The following is a 25,097-nucleotide window of genomic DNA, read 5'->3' as shown; positions in this document are numbered from 1 at the left end:
TTTGTGCTACTAAAATGGATAATCTAACATCTATAAAGTATTTTACCACTAAATTTTCTTCTATTTGTACTATTGCAACACCTCCTCCCCTTGAGTATAAACAAAAGTAGGAACATGATGAATTTCAAACCTGTAATTATGTTATATGACAGGAGGGGCTATGCAGACATAATTAATACCCCAAATTTATTAATTTGGGAATTAAAAAGAAGTTATCTTGGTATTTCTGACTTAATCATGTAAGACCTTTTAAAATAAAGAGATTTGAAACATGAGTGAAGTTTTCTGCTATAGCTATTGAAGGAGTGAACTGCCATGTTAAAGAAAATCATGGCTGGCAACCTCAGGGGACTGAGAATGGCTCCCAGTTAATATCCCTTAGGAAAGCAGAAAACTCAGTGCTATAAGCAAAAGGAACTGAATTATGCCAGCAGCTTGTGAGCATGAAAATGGACCCTGAGTCTCAGATAAGATCACAGCTTCAGCTGACACCTTGATTTCAGCCCAGTGAGACCTTAAAAAGACCACCCAATTGAGCCCACATGTAAGACCTACAGAACTGTGAAATAATAATACATTTGTGTTATTTGAAGCCCTTACAGCAAAAGAAAATGAATATAGAAGGCAACATTGAAGAAAAGGGAATTCAGGAGGAAATATCATTGAGAGAAAATTGTCAGGTTACTCGTGGCATTTGCAAGTACTGACTTAAGTATTGAAATTGCCTGACCAACTCTGGTTCCTAAGGCATTTACTCTCCTGGACTCTTGCCTGATATTCCCATTTTCTCTCTGTCTCCTTGGGTTCATTATTTTTACTCCAACAAGTATCAAGTACAACTAGGCACTTCTAGTAACTTATGAGGCTTTTGGTACTCAGAAAAAATGTAGATAGTTCCTTCTCCCTTAAAAGGCTATGATTCTAGGAGGTGGGTCATAGAGGATCTTGCTTTGATTTATGTCATCGAGTATTATAAAGCAATTATCCTTCAATAAAGAATAAATTAATTTAAAAAGGCTATGATTCCGCATTATCTACAAAACACAACTTTTGTGAATAGCCTCAAAAGACTGATCACCCTACCTTACCTCTTGTGTGTTGTTTGAATTCCTGCCACAGTAAACCAGTCCTCAGTTCTCCTGTTGGGAAGATACACTCACCCCTAGTTCCCCTTACTTGTACTTCCTGAAAGAGATCATACACCCAGCCATAGACAAGCCATACAGAATGCACACACCTTGATTTTGAGGGAATCAGTGTCATAGGGGCTTGGTGTGAAATCGGTATGGACTCTGGCACGGCCGCAGAATGGTCCAGAGTAGAGGCCGTCATCATCGAGTCGAAAGCTGTCCCGGTTACTTGTACCATCTGAACAGCTTGTTATTCCACCTGATGAAAGCAAAGCAGACATTTACAGTTCTCATTGAAGGTTCATAACATTCTGAACCATCACCTGGACATAACTAAGCAGAAACCATGCTGAGCAATTGGATGCCAGCCTCCTGCGGGGGTTCTAAGTGACTGATTGCTGATTCTTCCTCCCAGTCCTTCTCCATCAGTGACTTCTGTCCTCTGAGCCATTTCTGATCTTTATTCAGTCAACCTGATCCTTCTTTTCTCAGCCACCAGTTCAAGAACTCTCTTACTTCATCCTCTGTGGTCTGATCCAGCAGCACAGTGCTTTGAGCATTGGCTGCTTGCTAAAGAGGCAGGAAGTATATAGCCTTAATGCCCTGTATAAGGCAGATAATGAATTTTGTATATTTAAACAAAGACAGAAACCTATAATAACAGTTGGATTTTTGTGTGCTTATTGATCAGGAATAGTCAAAGCATAAGCCACAAATTTTCCTACAACTTACTATGATGTAGCAAAAATGGTGTTTCAGACTTCCTACTATGTATATCGAAAAGCAGAGACATTACTTTGCCAACAAAGGTCCGTCTCATCAAGGCTATGGTTTTTCCAGTGGTCATGTATGGATGCGAGAGTTGGACTGTGAAGAAAGCTGAGCGCTGAAGAATTGATGCTTTTGAACTGTGGTGTTGGAGAAGACTTGAGAGTCCCTTGGACTGCAAGGAGATCCTACCAGTCCATTCTGAAGGAGATCAGCCCTGGAATTTCTTTGGAAGGAATGATGCTAAAGCTGAAACTCCAGTACTTTGACCACCTCATGCAAAGAGTTGATTCATTGGAAAAGACTCTGATGCTGGGAGGGATTGGGGGCAGGAGGAGAAGGGGACGACAGAGGATGAGATGGCTGGATGGCATCACCAACTCGATGGATGTGAGTTTGAGTGAACCCCAGGAGCTGGTGATAGACAGGGCAGCCTGGCGTGCTGCGATTCATGGGGTCTCAAAGAGTCGGACACGACTGAGCGACTGGACTGAACTGAACTGAACTGTGTACCAAAAGCCATTCTGAGACAACACCTCTTTGTATGAAAGGTAGCATTTTTGCTTGTAGTGTGAATGACAGGGAAAGAGGAAGTGTGTTACAATGTCTATACTCCTAAATGGTTCAAAACTGTTCTAAACTGGGCTTTTAAAATTGCTCCTAAACCTTGCTCTCTGGTCCTTTTCCTTTCTGATCTTGAACCTCAAGGGGGAAAAAAAAGAGATTCCATATTTGCTGCCTAGGGGCAAGAATGGCTCACAGGGGTGGTTTCATCACCTCTCTTTTTCCTTCAGTGTGGTCCTTTGGTGCTATGTTTCATGAGGGAGCAGGCCCAGTATCTCTACCATTCATTCAAATAAGTGTAGAAATAAGATAAAGATCCCTGTGGATGCTTCATTTTTTATATAATGCAAGTCACCCAGTCGTGACTCTTGGCAACCCCATGGACTGTAGCCTGCCAGGCTCCTCTCTCCATGGAATTCTCCAGGCAAGAATCCTGGAATGGGTTGCCATTCCCTCCTCCAGGGGATCTTTCCAACCCAGGGATCAAACCCAGGTCTCCGCATTGCAGGCAGATACTTTACTGTCTCAGACACCAGGGAAGCCATTTTTTATATGGACTGGTATTTAAAAAAAAGGTGAGTTGCATCTAGTCACAGACATTAAGCTGTGTTTGATAATAGCTAAGTGGACTCCCATTTCCCTTATCCTCTCTTCCATGACTACTTCAGTCCCTGGCTTTTCATGGTATATTAAAGTTAATAGAATTCTACCCACATTTGGCATCACAATTTTGAATTTTAAAACTTCCAGCAGAAATGAATACTAATGAAATCTGAATTTCACACATGCAAAATATACCCCTCAAATGTTTCTGTATTAGCTTTTACTTCACAAAATAGCTATTCTACAGCCAGTAGGAAAGCAGGAATAAAATTCAGGATATTTTCAACATCTGGTCTTTGTGATCCATCTTCAAATAACAGAAGCAGCTGATTTAGAATGGAATGGAAAATAAACTTTGCAAAAAACCATTTAAAAGCCCTGAAAAGATTCAAAAGATATAAAACAGTGTACATATACAAAATTTACAACACATCCTGTAGTATAAGTAGTTTCACTAAAATATTGTAGCAGGACATATGACTGAAGCTTGAGTGACTTCTTTGTTAGAAATGATATTTTTTTAGAAAATTCTTATTGAACACATGCTGATTCCTTTTTGTCACCTAATTGATATGTGTTCAGTCTCTCATTTGTGTATGACTCTTAGGAACCCTATGAACTATAGCCTGCCAGGCCCCTCTGTCCATGGGATTCTCCAGGCAAGAATACTGGAGTGGGTTGCCATTTCCTCCTCCAGGGGGATCTTCCTGACCAGGGATCAAACCTGCCTCTCTTCTGTCTCCTGCATTGGCAGGTGGGTTCTTTACCACTAGCACCACCTGGGAAAGTGAAAGTGAAAGTGAAGTCACTCAGTGGTGTCCGACTCTTTGCGACCTCATGGACTGTAGCCCACCAGGCTTCTCCGTCCATGGGATCCTCCAGGCAAGAATACTGGAGTGGGTTGCCATTTCCTTCTCCAGGGGATCTTCCTGACCCAGGGATAGAACCCAGGTCTCCCACATTGCAGGCAGATACTTCTAACCTCTGAGCCACCAGGGAAGCCTGGGAAGCCCTACCTAACTGGTGACATTCCTACTATTTAGTATTTATATACCACTTCACTTTTTACTCACTAATGCTGGATGGATACATAGAATTGATGCAAATGTCCTATTCTTTTCAGAATATTCCAGACAAAAAAAGGAAAGGAAGGAAACAGTGAGAGGGGGAGGATAGGGAAGAAATAAATAAAAAATGGGGAAAAAATGAAAGAAAAAGAAAGGGAAGGAGGGAGAGGTAGGAAGACAGAAGGACAAAAGGAAGGAAGAGAAAAGGAAAGGAAGGAGTAAGTGGGGGAAGAAGAAAGATAAGGAAAAAAGGCAGAGAACAGGATTTTAGTTTTTCTGAATATTTCAATTCTTTTAAAAAATCTGGATTCAAAGTAATGCTAGTTCTCTCCAGCATACTATATTGTAGGATTCAGATTTAATCCAATGTGATCTTTTTAAGGCCTATCCTAAGAGCCCTGCTGACCACAGTGCTAAAATTTTCAAGATATCCCATAATTCTAATATACTATGTATTATTTTAAATAATAGCAATTCCATAGATTCAACATGCTAATCAAATAGCTGGAAGCTTGTTGCTATTTTCACAAGCCTGAGAGAAATAAATTCATTGTTTTTAGTTAACTCAACCCAGATCTCCCTTCTTGTTACTTATTCTATAGCCTTACTTGATGAGCTCTGCCCACTGTAGAGACTGTCCAAGGAGTCACTGGTTTTGAGGGAGATCTTCTCAATGTGGGTTCCAAGCGTGGGGTCACTGTTCCGGTATGGGAGGGTATCCTCTCCACCTTCCTCATCCTTCAGAAAATCATATCAGAAGTTAAGTGCAAAGAACGATTTCCTTGGAGACTTTCACTGTGTGCATTGATTTAACAAACAAGACAATACTTTAGCAATAAAATACTTAGGAATACATCAGCATAAAATATGAGTGTCATTAATCCTTAGCTCAATTTCTAGCAAAATGTCTTTTGGTATTCTTGGCAAAATTCTTTAGCTGAAACAGTCCACATTTTGGAATTTAACTGAAATTATCCAGTTTATTTTTGTAATTAGAATGAATATCATACCAAGACTATTTAATCAGAAATGTTAGGTTTATTAACATTTGTGCTTTATCTGTTAAAGTGCTCTTGTTTCTTCATGTTCTCCTTATCATCTGTTTACCACCATTACTAATCCTTTGAGATCTGATATTACAAGTTTAAACTCTGCATAGTTGCTTCATGTCAGTTATTTGCACCCTACCAGATCACTAGATATGAATAAAACATGCACACTTTGCAATTCTAAAGCAAAGCTTATCTAAGAAGCTTTACAAATCTCATACGGTGCTTGCCACCTAGTCAAGTGAAAAGCAAATCTTGCATAAAATTAGGAAAGACAGACAATCTCAAAAGAAATTACATCTGCTTGAAAACGTCTCAAATGTTTTCCATATTTAGATAGTTTCAACAAAACCTATGAATTTCTTAATACTCATCAAAATATAATTCAATATTCCTCATTTTTTCGCATTTCTAAACATTGGTAAAAGTTCAGAATAAACATATGATATATGCTTAGTTTGATTCTCTGCTTTTATCCATTCCTTTACTCATTTGTTCAGTCATTCAATACAAGCCTGTAGAACATCTTCTAAGTACCTGGTATTGTTTGGGGGAACTGAGGATACCATGGTAAACAAGATTCAGGGTCCTACCTTTAATAGGTACATTTTAGGTACATTCTCAGGCTGTGTGTGTGTATGTGTGTGTGTGTGCGTGTGTGCATGCATGTGTGTGCATGTGTATTCTTTGGGGAGGTTTATGTAAACAAAATGAACAAGACAATTTCAGAGAATAAGTGCTATGAAGGAAATAAAACTGGATGAAGTGAGAGGTTTAGCTATTCAGATTAGGTCTGAAGGAAGGTTGACTAATTGAGAGGGACCACCAAAGACCTCCTCCAAATGGTAACAGAGTCTGCATTATTGACCTGAATGATAAGACGATGTGACTTATATGAAGGTTTGCAGATAGTATTCCACTCAAAAGAAAAAGCGGGAACAAAATAGCTAAACAAAGAATTAACTTGAGTTATACAGTGGAAAGGGTTTCCCAGGTGGCTCAGCAGGTAAAGAATCCACCTGCAAAGCAGGAGGTGCGGGCAGACAGTTTCATCTCCTGGTCAGGAAGATCCCCTGGAGGAAGAAATGGCAACCCATTCCAGTATTCTTGCCTGGAAAATCCCATGGACAAAGGAGCCAGGTGGGCTACAGGCCACGAGGTTGCAGAGTCAGACATGACTGAAGCAACTGGACATGCACACATGCAGAGGAAAACAACAAGGCCAGCCTAGCTGGAGCTGAGTGAGAGCAAGGAGAGTATTAGGGTATGAGCTCAGAGAAGTAGACTGGAGCCAGATCAGAAGGAACTTTTTAAGTCACTTGAAGTGACCATGCAACTCTCTTGCTGTGGGACCCTTCCGATACTCAGATCTCTTGCTGTGGGGCCCTTCTTTACTGACATCCCTATCTACTGGCCCTCTGAGTTCACCACTGTGTTCGCGAGGAAGCCATGTACCAATGACTTAAATAGTGGGGCTACCATTTGAGTCCATGCTGGTGGGATGTGGGGCTTCTTTAATGAAAACCTTGGGTTCGAGGACTTCCTGTCAATCTGGCCAAAGCTTTCTTAAAACAGTGCTGAGGTGTGAGATTTGAATGATCCTCCTTCTTTCTTTGTCTCCTTTTATAGTTACCAGACTTGCATTGTAATCTAAAGGATTTTCTTGCTCATTTTTTCTTTCTCTTCTTTATCCTTCACAGGCATTTTCTCCAGTAAGTCTTTGGTGTGTCTATTCCTGTCTTGGAATCTACTTCTCAGAGGACTGTAATGAACACATCTTTGGATGTGTAAGCGAATGCATCTTGGTACTGTAAAATTTTAACTGGTACTGTAAAATTTTAATTTCTGAACTTGACTTTTCAAATATCTTTCTGGCTTTCAGGTGGAGAATGGCTTTTATGGAGGAAAGAGTGAAAGAAAGGAAACCAATTAGGTAATCTAGGCAAGAGAGGTTGTTTACTTAATCTAAAGCAGGAATAACTTACATGGAGATATGAAGAGTTTTTAGATATGTTTTGGAGTTAAAACTAGAAGAGTATGCTGGTGAATTGCTATGAAGAGTGGGAGAAAGAATGAATTTGGTTGATCTATAGGCTTTCTTCTTTTTTTCCTGTCCTTTTCCTTCTTTCTCTCTCTTCCCCTTCCTTTCTTTCCAACATCTACCATTAGTACAGTTTTGCTTTTCCTTGAAAGACTGGACAAGAAACAAACTCTTTGTACAGCATGCTGCTGCTGCAGCTGCTGAGTCGCCTCAGTTGTGTCCGACTCCGCGCGACCCCACAGACGGCAGCCCACCAGGCTCCCCCGTCCATGGGATTCTCCAGGCAAGAGTACTGGAGTGGGTTGCCATTTCCCTCTCCAGTGCACGAAAGCAGAGAGAGTCAGTAATTCCATTTTAGGGATATCAAGTTCTAGATATCTATTATGCATCTAAGTGATAATATCAAATAAGCAACTGTTTGTATAACAGATAAGCACAGAGATCATAGCTAGAGATGTAATTGTGAAAAACAAAGTCATGAGACAAAATGAGATCACTTAGAAGAGAGACTAAATTGAGTAAAGCATCTGGGAATAAGCCTCAGGAAGACTCAATATTGTAGAAGGACAGGAAAGAAAGCATAGCCAAGACAGGAACCTATGAGAAAGAAGGAAAACCAGAGTGCCCAAAGAAATCATAAAAGAGAATGTTTCATATGTAATGAAGTCACCACTTGTATCAGACACAGATGAGAAGTATGTAAGAAGAAAGAAAGGTGACCATTTGATTTGGCAACACAGAGGTTAACACTGATTGTGACTATTGTTTTAATGGAGTACTGGGGAGAGAAATCCTGTTGAAGTGGGTTAAAAACAGACCAGCTATAAGACATATAGATCAACGGAATAGAACTGAGCCCATAAATAAATCCATATATTTATGATCAGTTGATTTTTCAACAAAGATGCCAAGGCAATACAATGGGGAAATAATTGTCTTTTCAATAAGAAGTGTTGGGATGACTGAGTATCCACATTCAAATGAATGAAGTTGGACTCCTACCACACACCATATAGAAAAATTAATGGACAATACAGCAAATTTTAATACCTACAACTATAAAACTCTTAGAGGAAACACAGGAGTAAATCGTTGTAACCTTAGATCAAGTAATGGTTTCTTAGCTATAACACTAAAAGCACAACTAATGATAGAAAAAATAAATCGGACTACTCAAAATCATAATCATGTGTGCTGTGAACGATACCATCAAGAAAGTGAAAACACAATCCACAAATGGGAGGAAATATATCACACTGCAAATCGTATACCTCATACAGGATTTGTATCATAATATATTGTTTTGAAAATCATAAATGTCAACAATAAAAAGACAACCCAATTAAAAGCACAGATAAAAGATTTGAATAAACATTTTTCAAAAGAAGATATGCAATGGCCAGTAAGCACCTGAAAAGTTTCTCAACATCATTAGCCACCAGGGAAGTGCAAGTCAAAGTCTAATGACAATTCTCTTCCTACCCATTATGAAAGGATAACATAAAAAAGACAGACAGTAACATGTTGACAAGCATGTGGAGAAATTGGAACTCTTGCACACTGGTAGTGGGACTGTAAAATGATGTAATTTCTTTAGGAGATACTTTGCCAGTTTCTCAAAGTATCAGACAGAGTTACCATGTAACCAAGAGAAATGAAGAATTTTTCCACATAAAATCTTGAACAAAGGCATTCATGGCAGCATTATTTAAAATAGCCCCCAAGTGGAAACAACCCACACGTTCACCAACTGATGAAACGATGAACGAAATGGAGCCTATCTGTAAAACAGAGAATCATTTGCTAATGAGAAGAAATGAAGTATTACTGTTTGTTCCAACATAAATGATCTATGTTCCTCACACACAGCATGCGGGATTTTTCTGAGCCTCTTGTTTTCTCTATTAAAATGTGAACAAGAGTACCGACTTCCACCCAACTTCTGGGCAAAATTATCGAGGAAAAAAGTATATTGAAGTCCTTCATAAGCTACCAAGTACTTCTATATCTAGAAGAACCTGTTCCATATTGTAAGAAATACATTAATAGAAAAATACAAACGATTAACAGAGGACACTTACCTTTTCTTCAGAAAGGGCTTTGATGTATTTTTTGCCCACTTTTTTCTTCATTGTCCAGGAAATAGCTCTCATTTTTTTACCTAAACCTCCTCCATTGTGTGAAGTTTTGTTTTGTTCTCCACTTTCATTTATGGGTTCCCCTTCATATACCTAGTTAGAATTGTTTACAAAAGACAAAATAATGAAGCAATGAAAAGCATTGATCTGAAAAGATCGTTAGAAGATTCCAAATTTGTGGGATCCCTGTACATTCTGTGCAGCAGTGTTCAAAATTTCAAACAATCTGAAAATAATGCATGTTTTTAAATTGTCTAGCTCTGGTTACCTGTATTCCAGGCTCAGAAAGTTAAACTTGTGTTATCAAAAGACATGAGTTTCACATCTGAAATTATTAAAGATAATTTTATATATATATATATTAATAGCTATATAGTAGAATTACTTTAGTCTTTCCTGTTTATGAGATGGACAAAATAGAAAAAAATGCCAAGCGTGATGAGTGAATATCTATTTAGATGAGAGATATTTTTTGGAGGCCTTAGAAAGGCTATAGCATCTATCCATGCTGAACAGGTACTAACATACCTTCTTGCTTCTTATAAATTGAAACGGTCATGGTTATTTTTTAAATTTTGGAGTTAATTAAATCCACAGAGAAACTGCAGTTTTTCCATCTTACAGGTGATGGATACGTGCACATTTCCCACATTCTCGAGTAACATTCATTATGAACTTGTTCCAGCCATTAGATCAGAGATCTTTATGTATTCCACGTACTAATCAAAAATCTCTATTAGACTGCTTCTGATTTTTGCTTATTAAGAATTTTGTTAAACCAGTGATTTCTCATCTAACTCAGAAGAAAACAATGTTCACAGCTCACAAGGCTCTATAACAACATAATATAATGTGATATAATGCAATTATTATAATACATATTGCAACATAACATTGTTGTTATTTAGTCACCAGGTCGTGTCTGACTCTTTTGTACTCCATGGACTGTGGTCCCCCAGGCTCCTCAGTCCCTGGGAGTTCCCAGGCAAGAATGTTGACGTGGTTTGCCATTTCCTTCTCCAGGGCACCTTCCTACCCAGGGATTGAATCCACATCTCCTGGATTGGCGGGCAGATTCTTTGCCACTGAGCCACCAAGGAAGCCCATAATATAATATATATACTACATTATATACAGTGTATGTGAGATGAAGAATTCAAACCATCTTATCCCTTGCTACTTCTCAAATTTTTCTTGTTCCCTATAGGAATGATTCTCAAAATGTGGTTCTAAGACCAGTACCAACAGAATCACTTGGAGACAATTTGTGTTTTAACAAACTCTGCAAGTGACTTTGAAACTTGCTAACATTTGAAACAACTCGAATTGAGTACTGCCACAGTTGTCCCTCTGCTGTTTGTCTTTCATATTCCCACCAGTGTTTGTACTTGACTCAGCCATTGGCGTCCACCACATATCTACACATGTCTTCCTTCATTCATCCAGGTTTCCACTCACATGCCAAGTAATAGAAGAGAAGTTTTCGGACCGATCACCCCATTTGAAATAGCCCACATGTGTCCACACTCCCTGTATGTTTACTATGACTTGTTCTTCTTCTAAGCACTGAACAGTATCCAATAATATAGTTTTTTGTTCTTTGTATTTTACTGTCTGCATCTCCCGCTATGATATACGCTCCATGAGACTAGAGACTTTATCTGTTCTCTTCATCCTGAGTATCTAAATATTTCCAAGAACATAACTGACCCTCAATAGTTTTTTAATAAATAGAACTTCTTATGTAGAACTTTGGCATTTTTCCCCCTTAAAGGACATTTTTGGGTGACATATACATAATATCCCAGATTTGCAAGAAAGGACCCTTGAAGGTCATGTAGTCTAGTACTGTCCACCATCTCCAATAGGTGGGTGGCCAGTCATTCCCTGAATATAAAAAATCATGGGAAATATCTGTTTAGTGAACTTGAATATTTTAATATGAAGGTGTAACCACATAGTTAACATCATTATTAATAAATATTATATTTTATTTCATGTCGTACCCCAAATTGCCTATAATAAACATGAGTGGACAGCCAATTTAAATCCTCATTGCACTTTATTAATGTCTACATTCAGGGTTATAAAGGCAAAGATTCTTTGCTTAATTTGAAAGCACTGAATAAAATATAACTTGGAACTACTTAAAAATTTTACTGTTAGACCTTTTCTTTTCTCTTTACTTAAACTTTTTCTATCTTCATTGTAAAGTTATACATTGAAATAAGAAAATATATTAGTTTATTACTATCTGTGCTAACTTACCATTGCCTAAGTTTCAAAAAAGTGCCATAAATGTTTTTAATTTCAGGATTTTCTATAATTATTTACAGAAGCTTTGAGGAGACTATGTTGACATATTTTTCAATATGTTTCAATATTTTTCTGTGCTTTTCTCTTTCATAGCCTGAATCTCAGTTTATTTATATACTTATTTATGGTTTTTTGTTTTTGTTGTTTTTGTTTTAAAGTATGTCTCCCTCTAGACTCTAGGCTTCATGAAATAAGGATTTTCATGTGTATTGTAACAGTACTTTCTGAGTGCCTAAGGGAGATACTCAAGTAGATGCTCAATACACATTTATTGAATGAGTGAATGACGGTATGCTAAAAAATGTACAAACTGCTTTATCAAGTTCATTAAATTCTCTCACAAATTGCTAGGCCACCATTATTCAATAAGTTTGAATGAGCCTGAGCAACTTTTACAGGTCAACTCTAGAATAAAAACTTAATAACAGTAAATATATCTATGTAGGATTACAGAAAGTTGAAGGTTTATATAATATGGGAGTTTGGGGCTGACATGTACACACTGCTATATTTAAAATAGGTAACCAACAAGGACCTACTGTATAGCACAGGGAATTCTCCTCTATAACAGTCTAAATAGGAAAATAATTTTTTAAAAAAAGGATACTAATATAACTGAATCACTTTGCCCTGCATCTGAAACTGACACAACATTGTTAATCAACTACACTTAAATATAAAATAAAGATTTTAAAAAAGATCAACAGGAAATCCCTCATGCTAAAAAAATTATATAGGTCTTCTCACTGTATACCATTTGTAAAAAAAATACATTTGGGTTCTCACTATTTGTATTGTATAAGGCTTCTCACTATTTGTAAAAATTGTGTAGGGTTTCTCACTATTTACATTGTATTATTTGCAATTATGTAAGTGTTGCTAGACCATAAAGCTACATACAATTTTATATATTTATATCCATGTAGGTATAAAGGTTTATTCATAAGTTTATATATATATAAAAATATATAGGTGAATAAAATAGGATATATATAATATATATATAAAGGGACATAGTATGCACACATGTGCATATATTTGTGCTAACAGAGGTATTTATAAAGAAATAATAGATATTATTTTCTTTCTATTTTTGTCTATATATCTGTTGCTGAAATAAACATATTTAAAGATAATATAGATAGATACATATAGGAATCTGAAAGATATTCTGAGAAATTAGACATGATAAAGAAAATTCTTTGTAAAAACTAATAATGCAATATCTAGAATGAATAAGATGTGAATAATATCTAAAGCCTATTGATCTAAAACAAATCTACCACATGAATAAATAAATTAGGTTCAGTATAAATACATACACCTTTCTCAGTGTATATCCCTCCTCTCTACTATTTTGTTAGTTGTTATACCTTCTTTAATTAGTTGTTACAGTTGGCCCACGATTTATGAGCTAGTATAGCAGAATAGCAAACTTTGGACAAGATGTCGCTTTCTGCCTTTGTCATTTATGACATGTATGATTTAGAAGTAATTTTGTTCAAACATATTTTTTCAATGATAAAATAAAAATAATACTATTTCCTACTTACAGGTAGGTAAAGTGCTTAATGTTGTGCTTACTTCCTGGTAAGTGCTCAATTAAATGTAGCAATAATGATGATGTCAATAAGCTTATAGGAAGCTTTTCTTAAGCTGTATTTTAAGGTGTTCATGGTTTGTAAAATGTATATGGGGCTTCCTGAGTGGCACTAGTGGTAACGAATCCACCTGCAATGCAGGAGACATAAGAGACGTGGGTTAGATCCCTCGGTCAGGAAGATCCTCTGGAGTAGGAAATGGCAACCCACTCCAGTATTCTTGCCTGGAGAATCTCATGGACAGAGGAGCCTTGTGGGCTACAGTCCATAGGGTCACAGAGAGTCAGACATGACTGAAGCAACTTAGCACAAACGCACTCATGGAATGGTCACCGCCATTTCAATGTGTACAGAAGTGTGAAAGTATAAATGAGCAGACCAGCCTATGCTCTCCTTAACTAATTTCCAATGAAGTCATTTAATCAATTTCTAAATTAAAACAATTATAACTTACATGAAATTTAACATGTATGTCATTTCATATGTGTTACTTTAAATTGTAATCCTCTTCTTAAATTGATGTTCTCTCTTCCCAAACATCTCTAAAGTTTCTTAGATAGCTTTTTACTCTTAATGCCCAGCATGGTGCTAGGTACTAAATTATCGTTCATTTGTCACAAAAATGTATGCAAGGCTATGGTTTCTAAATATATATTTTTTGCTTACTGTAATTTGCAAAAGTTATATTGGCTTCATAATTTTTCATAATGTTTGTATAACACTCATAAAAATGGAATGGAATACTAACCCCAGTGGAATCATCTGGTTTTGCTGTGGAATTATTCCAAAAACGATCGAAGTTCCCAAAACTGCTGCTGCGCTGTAAAATAGGAAAGAAAAAGCAAAAGAAACAGGATTTGTGACTTTCATTGATAAAGCTGCTAAATATATTAGATTATGGCTTAATAAGCCCAAGTCTCTTGTGAATACAGGATTAAAAAGACTCTTCTTTCTGGAATATCTAAAGGTGCTGATGGTGTTATTAATATTTACAGTTCATAAAATGTGTTTTATGTTTATGATACAGTGTTAAGCACCTTGTAGAAAATCTATTAAATTATTTTGGACTTATAGTGTTAATTTTGCTTTTAAGAATGACATGTGTTGCTAGACAGCCAGGCAACAAATAGAAAACAACAAAACAAAAAACCAAAAGCAAGCATTTGAGTAGATTCACCATTGTGCCTCATAAAGATCATATTTGTCAAAAAACGAATGCAAATGCATTTCCCATTGCTGACCCTTGATAATTTGAAACCTTCTACTAGATATCAGAAAGAGAAGGCAGCATATACACAGACCTATTAATAAATTGAAAAGAGCATTTAGGTATGCACACTGTTAAGTTGGGGCTAAAACTGAATTTTTACACATTTAACATGGAATTACAATGAGACCTCTAGGTCAATTTCATTCACTGGTTTTGAGAGAAAGCTCAATATGTTAATAGAAACCTTGTTCTCTTGGATACTTTTTGCCTACAAGGCTAAATTTTTATTCTTATGTAACTCATTCTATGCAGGTAATTATAAGCAATTCCTGATTACTACAAAGTAAATGATTCTTCTAAAGACATTTTTCAAAAATCTTTAGTCATGGAATCAAAAATTGATATTTTCTCACTATTTAATTTTATATATTGTTTAAGATGATGGATATCAGACATTACAGACTTTATATATGTTCTATCTTAAGAACTTTATTTTATTTCAAGCTTATAATATTTTTAAAATAGGCTGGTGGTACTGAAAAATAACCTGATAATTAGAAAAGTTAAAAATGGGAGTCAGTAATCTGTAAAACTTTGTATGTCCTTTAAAAGTCACAGACCATTTTAGTTCAAGATGGCTTCAAAGGTACTTAGTCCTTGCAAGCACTCTTATTCTCAGATCTTCCTACTAGCTATCTTTAAAACTCCTTGTTTCTCTTTTAAATGAGTTTATATAAAAAGATACTGGCATGTGACAAGGGGTGAGCTTGATAGACACTGTGATACAGAACACCACCCCAAGGATGATGGCTGTGTTAGACACAATTAACGCCTTTTGCTGACTTGCTACCCTTGCTGAAGAAGCCCTTCAGCTTGTGGCAAGAGGATAGAAAAAGAAGGACTGAAATTGAAAACTACTCTGAAAAATACAATCTTCTCATGCAGGGCTTATGGACCTAGAATGATTTCCGAGAGCATTAATCACTTCAACTTGCCTAGTAGGCATTTCTGCCAGGCCATCATTGCCCGGAAATCGCAAAAAGGAATTGAGTGTGTTCTTGTTCTGTTTATAAACAATCTGAACACAGGGAAAGCTGCTACTTTTTTATATACTTGAAGCATTCTTATGGCCTATTGGAGCCTGTGCTTAGGGCACTTTTGTAGCCTATAACCAGTCTGTGCCCTGCCTATTAAATATTAATGAAGGTTACAATGTGTTATCCACCACTGGATAATGGGTCATGTTGCCCAGAGGGGCACAGAATAGACTCACCTCAGCACTTCTCCACAGTATCTTCTGCCATTAAGTAATCAATAGTAACCACCTTTTAAAATTAATTCTCCCCTCATTATATCAATAGAAGCAGATTGAGAAGTCGTGGTTTTCAGAACTATTACTTTGGGTTTTGTCAGTCATCTCATTACAAAATCACTCAACAGATTCAAGTCAGAGGAGTAAAATATCAATCCATGCTAAGAAACCCTTAAGAAGCAAATCTAAGTTATTTAAAATAATGTTCTTAAAATTTCATTATTCTCCTGTCAGAAAGTGACTTTCTGAGATGGTTGCATAATGTATAGGCTATGGCTTATGATGAAAAAAGATTAATGTCTACTATGAGGTAAGGATAATGAACAAATATGTAATTTCTACTCTTGTTAACTTTCTAATGAAAAGGTGAATCATGTGGAGGTAAGCTGGTTTCATAAATGATAGTCCTTTACAAATGAGAATATATTTCAATACTGATAATTTTGCAGTGTATAATTGTAGAGGATTGCTGCTGCTAAGTCGCTTCAGTCGTGTCCGACTCTGTGAGACCCCACAGACGGCAGCCCACCAGGCTCCCCCGTCCCTGGGATTCTCCAAGCAAGAACACTGGAGTGGGTTGCCATTTCCTTCTCCAATGCATGAAAGTGCAAAGTGAAAGTGAAGTCGCTCAGTCGTTTCCGACCATTAGCGACTCCATGGACTGCAGCCTACCAGGCTCCTCTCTCCATGGGATTTTCCAGGCAAGAGTACTGGAGTGGGGTGCCATTGCCTTCTCCTGTAGAGGATTAGACTTAGCAAATATTATTTTGTAACAAAGCTCCCATCAAGACAGAGTCATTATATAAACAAATAGATATCAACAAAAGGGTAACTTAAATAAAAAAGCAATTCGTATTTTAGATAATTCTTTGCTTCTGTTGGCATTAGATTATATTTAGTCTTCAACTATAAATCTGTATAGTCTTTCCTTATGCAATTAGATACGTTTGTAAAATGACACACCTGTGTAAGATAATTTGGAAAAACTAACAAAATTACATGCAATTGCCCTTTGACCCAAAATTTCATTTCTAGACAACTATAACAGATACACTTGAATATAAATTGATTTGCACATCCACATTCAATGGAAATTTTTTATAGAAAAGCTAGAAACCTCAATGTTCACCAGGAGAGGACTAATTGAATAGTATATGGTAAATTCAAATAATAGAAATGTGTACATCTGCAAAAACCAAAAATATAACTCTTATCTGATGTGGAATGACCCCAGGATATAGTGTATATGAAAAAAGTGAAACATAGAAAAATGTACCCAATAAACTGCTTTTTATCTAAGAGTGGGACTACATCTGTATGTTTCAATACAGGCAAATATGTATTTTCTTTCTTAGAGAAATTGGGTAAAATAAGCAAAGACAAGGAAAAGAAGAGAAAACAAATTTTCTAAATATGCCTTGTTTCATAGATTTGACTTTAAAACTATGTAACTTAAAAAATATTTATAAACAAATTTAAATAAAAATAAAGGCAATCCCTAAAAATTCCAAATAATTAATCTAATTTTACTTTGAATTTATGACTTACAGAGAGGAAATATTTTAAGCAACTAATAAAAAACAGTAATTTAATGGTTTAAAGAACAACAACAAAAATGACAAACTTTAACCAGTTTTCCAATCCCATTTACAACTGCATTCAAGAAAAGTACCTAGAAATAAATCTGACTATGGAGGTAAAAGACATGTACTCAGAAAACTGTTAGACACTCATGAAAGAAACTGAAAAGGACTCTTACAAATAGACATACCATGCTCATATATTAGAAGAATTAATATTGTAAAAATTGCCATATTACCCAAAGCAGTCTGAGAATTCAGTGCAATCCCTATCAAAATATTAAAGGTATTTTTTGCAGACCTGCATGAGTTCACAAATATTTCTAAAAATTACATAGAAACACAAAAGACCTTAAGTAGTGAAAGCAATCTTGAGAAAGAAGAACAAAATTGGAGTAATCACACTGGCTGATTTGAAACTATACTACACAGCTACAGTAATCAAAATGGTATGGTATAGACGGAGAAGGAAATGGCAACCCACTCCAGTGTTCTTGCCTGGAGAATCCCAGGGATGGGGGAGCCTGGTGGGCTGCCATCTATGGGGTCACACAGAGTCGGACACGACTGAAGCGACTTAGCAGCAGCGGCAGCAGCAGCAGACAGAAAAATAAGTGCATAGATTAATGTAACAGAATAGAGAGCCCGGAAGTACACCACACATACATGGTCAATTCTACAACAAAAGGAGCAAGCATATATAATGAAGAAAAGACAGCTACTTCAACAAATGGCACTGGTAAACTGGAAAGCTATATGCAGAAGAATGAATTTGGATTATTTTGTCACAGTGCAAAAGAAACTAAACTCAAAAGAGATTACAGACTTAGATGTAAGACCTGAAACCATAAAACTACTAGATGAAATCATAGGCAGTATATTCTTTGACACTGATCTTAGCAATATGTTTTTTTGGATATGTCTCCTCCTGCAAGGGAAACAAAAGCAAAAATAAATGGAACTACATAAAGCTAAAAAGCTTTTTCATAGCAAGGGAAGTCATCAACAATACAAAAAGACTGTCTACTGAACAGGAGAAGATATTTGCAAATGTCATATCCAAAAAGTGATTAATATCAGAAATATACAAAGGAGCAATAAAAGTCAGCATCAACTCACCTCCTAGAAACCCAATTAAAAAAATGGAGAGAGTACCTGAGTAGATATTTTTCCAAAGAAGACATACAGATGGCCAACAGCAGCACATGAAAAGCTTCTCGAGATCACTAATCATCAGGGAAATGCAAATTAAAACCATTTGACATTTGATAATGTCAAATGATTATTATCAAAAGACAGCAGATAACAAGTTTTCGCAAAGATGGGGAGAGCAGGGAACCATTGTGCATTTTTGGTGGGATTGTAAACTGGTGCAACCACATTGGAAAACAGTAAGGAGGTTCCTCAAAATATTTAAAAATAAAACTATTATACAATCCAGCAATTTCACTCCTGGGCATTAATCTAAAGTAAACATAACACTAATTTGAAAAGATACATGTGTCGCTTTGTTCATTGCAGCATCATTTATAATAACCAAGATATGGAAGCAACCTAAGTACATATTCATACATTAATGGGTAAAGAAGATGTGGTATACAAATACACACACACACACACAGGAATAAAAAAGAAGGAAATCTTGCCATCTGCAACAATGTGGATGGACCTAATGGGTATTTTTTAAACTGAAATAAGTCAGAGAAAGACAAATACTGTATGATTTCACTTACATGTGGAATCTAAAAATCCAAAACAATTGAACAGACACAACAAAACAGAAATAATCCTACATACAAAGAACAAACAGGTGATTTCCAGATGGGTGGGAGTGAAAGGATGAGAGAGATAGATGAGAGAGATTAAGAGGTACAGATTTCCAGTTAAAAAAGAAATGAGTGAAATTGTGAAATAGAGTCAATCATTCAATAATAGCATAGTGTCTTCGTATGGTAACAAATGCTAACTAGACAGCATGTTGATAATGTTGAAATATATAGAAATATTAAATCATGTTGTACACCAGGGAGTAACATAAGAGGTGTTGGCCAATTAGCTTCCCAAGTGGTTCCGGGGTAAAATAAATCTGCCTGCTGATGCAGGAAATGCAAGAGATGTGGGTTCAATCCCTGAATCAGGAAGAGCTCCTGGAGGAAGAAATGGTTACCCACTCCAGGATTCTTGCCTGAAAAAGTTCATGGACAGAGGAGCCTTATAGTCAACAGTCCATGGAGTAGGAAAGAGTGGGACTTGACTGAGCGACTGAGCACGCACATGTGCCTAGGTCAATTATACTTCAGAAACTAACTCAGAAAAAGAGATCAGACTGTGGTTACCAGAGGTAGGAGGTGGGGAGAGGGGGAAGTGGATGAAGGTAGTCAAAAGGCACAAACTTCCAGTTATGAGATAAATAAGTCCTAGGGATGTAATGTACAACATGATAAATATAATTAACACTGTGGCGTGTTATATACAAAAATTAAAAGTTCTCATCATAAGGAAAATAGTTTTTAAATTTTTGTTTCATATCTCTATGATATGAGTGCTCACTAAACTTATTGTGATAATCATCTCATGATGTATGTAAGTCAGATCATTATGCTGTGTACTTTAAACGTACACAGTGCTGTATGCCAATTATATCTCAATAAAGCTGGAAGGAAAAAAGTTTTTCATTTTAACCTGTTTTCAGTATTCACACCATTATTAATGATATAAGTATATATAAGTGGATATGTTAAGGGACAATAAAAATAAATAATGGCATTAATGATGTTTGAAATCAGACTTCTTAGTCTATATTCTCAATTTTTTAATCTTGTCATACCATAAAGCAGGGAAGCTTTCAAAGACTCTGGGGCCAAGCCAAAACAACACAATGGCCATATTAAAACTATTGTCCCTGTGATAAATTGTATCCAAATATGGGACAAGTGGAGTATCAGTAAGAATAATAACTGAGGTACATTGAAATATATATGTCTGAATTCATGAGTTCATAATGATACTAACTAAAAAGAAAAACACCAGCTGTTACTTTTGAAATGTTGCATGCAGATTATGAAAACTGACAAATAAAAGGAAAGGCAAATATTTAATCTGTCCTTCTTGTATGAAACATATTTTAGAGTAACAAGATACTTAATTAGGGAAAGTTTTTCTCTCCATGTATATGTCTGTGTATAATCTAGCTAATCAATTTAAGTGATGAAATTACAAAAGTACCATTTTATAAGTCCCTAATGCAATCATGGGACTTCCCAGGTGGAACGTGGTAAAGAATCCACCTGTCGATGCAGGAGACACAAGAGACAAGGGTTCCATCCCTGGGTTGGAAAGATCCCCTAAAGTAGGAAATGGCAATCCACTCCAGTATTCTTGCCTGGAAAATTCCACAGACAGAGGAGCCTGGCAGGCTACAGTCAGTGGGGTTGCAAAGAGTTGGACATGACTAAGCATACACACCAGACAACCTATTTATCTATGCATACAGTAGTATCACTATAGGAGGAAACAGAGGCTAAATACATAGGAAATTTTAAAAAGTGAATGAGACAAGTGACTGGGTCTAAAATGGAGTGAAGTGACACCATAGATGACAGTGCAATGATGGGTCTAGGCAACGATCATCAATGGCTACTAAAATCTCAAAAAGAATGAAACAGAATATGTGCTTCATAATGGAAGCATCTAATATCATTAATGAAATATTCTTTTTTTAAAAAAGTGCAATCACACCAAGCTTCTGAATCTAACTAGCAGGTCACAGCAAATAAGACAGAGGAGCATACCAAAGGACACCAAAAATATGATGTCAATCAGAAAAGTTTAGGCAATGAGAAAATCTACAGGACAGATAACCTGGTTTCTTCAACCAGTCAATAGAAAGAAAGAAAGGAAGAGAAGGAAAGTATAAATTAAGACTTTTTAAGCATTGTATCAACTAAATACTGTACAATCCATGGATTGTGTTTAGATATATATCAAGTAAAGTATTTTAGCAAAAACATCCAGGAGACAACTGAGGAAATGTTTAAATGAGTAACTATATGATGTTATTAAGGAAACATTTTTTTTTGTAATTCAAAATAATCTAGTGAGGGGCAGGAAGTATGTGGGTATAAAGAAGACATGTGACCTCTTGTTATTTAATGATTAATTAGGTGATGCATACATGGGGTAGATTGTACTATACTGTGTTTGCATATGCTTCAAATTTTCCAAATAAAATGTTGGGTTAATAAAAGAACCAAAGGTACCTATATAAAAGCCAAAAAATAATTTACAAAGAGTTAATAAGGTGTGGGGACAGGGGGGCACATGGGAAAATTGTACCTTCCTCTCAATTTGCTGTGAACCCAAAAGTATTCTTTAATAGATAGTGTTAAAAGTTAATGGTTGCATAACTTTCTAAGGAACCAATTTTAAAGATATCATTAACATCTCTTAGGTCATGTTTGTTTAGAGGTATGGACAAATTTAAGGAGAAAATAAAGTTTTGGTTTCTAAATTTATTTTAGTACAACAAATGTTTCAGTATAAATATGTATTGTGTTATCTTTTAAAGACTATCTGATTATGTAGTCTTCCATAGTCTACTTGGTGTACACAAAAATAGAGATGAATAAATGGCCCTTGGGCTTCCCTGCTGGCTCAGTGATCAAGAATTCACCTGCCAAAAGATGCAGGTTGGATCCCTGGGTCAGAAAGATCCCCTGGAGAAGGAAACGGCAACCCATTTCAGTATTCTTGCCTGGGAAATCCCATGGACAGAGGAGCCTGGTGGGCTACAGTCCTTGACATCTCAAAAGAGTCAGACATGATTTAGTGACTGAACAACCACAAAAAATGGCATTTGGGGTGTTTAAACACATTTGTGTGTTTTGTGTTTGTGTGTGTCCCTACACAATGCAATGGACAATATATAAGAACTTAAGAAAAGATTCTTTTTTGTTAGACTCATTTCTTCTCTTGTTTTGTAGAACAATTCTAATCATTATAGAACGTGTCTTCTTATGAAGCTTGTAGCGTTCTTGAAAATCATAAAGCCCTTCTCAATTAGGAAATTGTCATGGGAACCAGAATTTGAAAAAAAAAATCTTTTTCTGTTTTTCCAGTTCTCCATCCTGCTGTACTCTCTATCATATCATTCAATTATAAAGTTTTAATCCTGTTTTCTGTTTTCAGAGAAACTTGCTACTAAGCTGGATGAAAAGTATATAAACTTAGCTTGATAGATAGCACTGAACTGGTTTCTTAAAACAATGACCATCCCAAATTTATCAACATGAAGAATTCGGGAGTCTCTCTTTTGGAATGTAAATCAACCTTTTGACCAAAATCAAAAGAACTGAACCCTTATTTTCATTTTTTAACCACTCTCCAACTTCTGGGATCTTCAAGTAAAATCTTATCTCCAAGATGACTTAATATTTGGGTAAGGCATCAGCGGAAAAGTTTCACAGTCTATTTCAAAGAAAAAATTTGCATATGTGAGTCAGACATCCGCAGTATTTCGAAATACACTGGCAAATAAGAATTACACACACTGTGCCAATGCGTTCTCACATCATCTAAATATTGCACATAGAGCCTTCATTGGTGATATGCTTTTAAAGTTCAGAATTATGTTTCAGCATGTGCTTGTATCAATATTCTGTAAAATCCCCAATCTCAATAAGCTTGTCAGCCTTTATCCAAAGGCATTCCAGGATCTAATTGTTCTCACTAACTCAGGTGCTGCGGTCTTTTGAAGAGTGTGAAACAAGTTTAACTCACTTAAAATAATCTGTTAGGATTGCCTCAGTGTTAAATAATTACACTCTCATGTGGTGCTGATAGAAAACAGTTGTTTGGGTGTCAGGGACCGGAAGGCTGAAAGACAAGCAGAGTGTGAAACATGACCTTCAACTCTAACATTAACCCCAAGTAAAGGCAACTCAGTGCTCAAATATGTATCAGAGCTCTAAATATTTTTACATCTGGATTCTTAGAACGAAAGTTGGTCTATTTGATCTCTTTGGTTTAGTATCTTTCATATCAACTGCAAAGGAAGTGCAGATTCTGACTCCACCATAGTGTTTTAAAGTTGTGTCAAAATTTCCATGCTAAAGCTTTATTTTCAGTTGACGTGCCAAGAGATGTTTTCAGCAAATTGAAACTACCTCAAAGAAGATTACCTAAAGGAAACCATAACTAAAAGCAAAACAAAAAAAAATCATTATAGAATGAGCCATATCTGTAAAAGTGGTTACCATACCAGTCTATTTAATGTAACAAAAATAAGTTTTATAAATAAAAAGAACTTAAACTTTCAGAATTCTCAATCATACCGCTGCATTACTTATTACCATATCTCATGATTTGCATTGGATGCATTGACTGTAAGTTATGCTGCACTTTTTGGAATTGAATAAAAATTAAGATACTCTTTTGTCGGGAAGGAATTCTTAAAATAAATAATATTGATATGTCTTAAATAACTTTTCAGGTAAAAAGCATAACACAACAAAAGTTGTCACTTCATATTACCAACTCTTTCAAAACCATATAGGATACAAAGCAAATGGAAAACTTTAAAAAATGTGACCATGATCCAGTTATCTTAAATGTCTCAGCTTCTCGTTTTTCCTACTGTAACACTTTTGCTTGACTTACTCACTCCTGTAGCACTTACTTTCTATTCCTTCTCTCTTTCTAACTGCTAAACCCATAAACAAGTACACTAAATGGTCCCTCTTGACCCCCCCACCCCAGAATTGTTTCATTATGACCCTTCTTAGAAATCAGTTTCCCTAGGGTATCCACTTTTGTAGCTGCTCTGGTTTACAGTAGCTTCTCTGCCTTCCAGGCTGGAAGGCATATGTGTGAACAAAAATCTCTCTCTACTTATGTCCTCTTACCCCTGAGGATCTGTGTTGATTCTGCCTTCTGAACCTTGCACCTAGCCTGTTGGAAACCCATATTTGCTCATTCCTCTCTTTGGGGAGTTTGGCCACATAATGCAAAATAATGTAATATACCATGCACACATTCTTTCAGCCTCCACATCTGCTCAGTTCTTTCCCCAAATCTCTGTTGTAGCCATTTATTCTCATTGTTGTTGTTCAGCCACTGAGTGGTGTCCAATTCTTTGCCACCCTATGGACTGCAGCATGCCAGACTTCCCTGTCTTTCACCATGTCCTGGAATTTGCTCAAACTCATGTCCATTGAGTCAGTGATGCCATCCAACCATCTCATCTTCTGTCGCTCCCTTCTCCTCCTGCCCTCAATCTTTCCCAGCATCAGGATCTTTTCCAATGAGTCGGCTCTTCACATCAGGTGGCCAAAGTATTGGAGTTTCAGCTTCAGCATCCTTCCAGTGAAAATTCAGAGTTGATTTCCTTTACCATTGACTGGTTTGACTTGCATTTATGTGTGTGCATTCTAAGTTGCTTCAGTCATGTCCGACTGTTTGCGACCCTATGGACTGTAGCCTGCCAGGCTCCTCTGTCCATGGGATTCCCCAGGCAAGAATATTGGAGTGGGTTGCCATGTCCTCCTCCAGGGGATCTTCCTGATCCGGGGATCGTACTCGCATCTCTTATATCTCCTGCATTGGCAGGCAGGTTCTTTACCACTAGCACCACCTGCCACCACACAAATATGTCATTCCTACATCCATGAAATAATTTCCAGCCCCTTAGTCCCAACTCTTGACTCTCCAATCATCTAAAA

General features: G+C 36.5%; 1 protein-coding gene across 1 annotated transcript in view; it reads right to left on the bottom strand.

Moving 5' to 3' along the window:
- The window catches only part of SAMSN1 (SAM domain, SH3 domain and nuclear localization signals 1), a 179,072-nt gene that overhangs the window by 19,634 nt on the left and 134,341 nt on the right, over positions 1-25,097 (bottom strand). Inside the window, 4 exon segments of the mRNA XM_068978089.1 lie at positions 1,238-1,389; positions 4,741-4,870; positions 9,304-9,453; positions 14,026-14,097. Coding sequence (XP_068834190.1) covers positions 1,238-1,389; positions 4,741-4,870; positions 9,304-9,453; positions 14,026-14,097 — 504 coding nt within the window.

The sequence above is a fragment of the Capricornis sumatraensis genome, chromosome 1 (genome assembly GCF_032405125.1).
Source record: "Capricornis sumatraensis isolate serow.1 chromosome 1, serow.2, whole genome shotgun sequence".
NCBI classification, from domain to species: Eukaryota; Metazoa; Chordata; class Mammalia; order Artiodactyla; family Bovidae; genus Capricornis; species Capricornis sumatraensis.
This window is presented reverse-complemented; position numbering and strand designations above follow the sequence as displayed.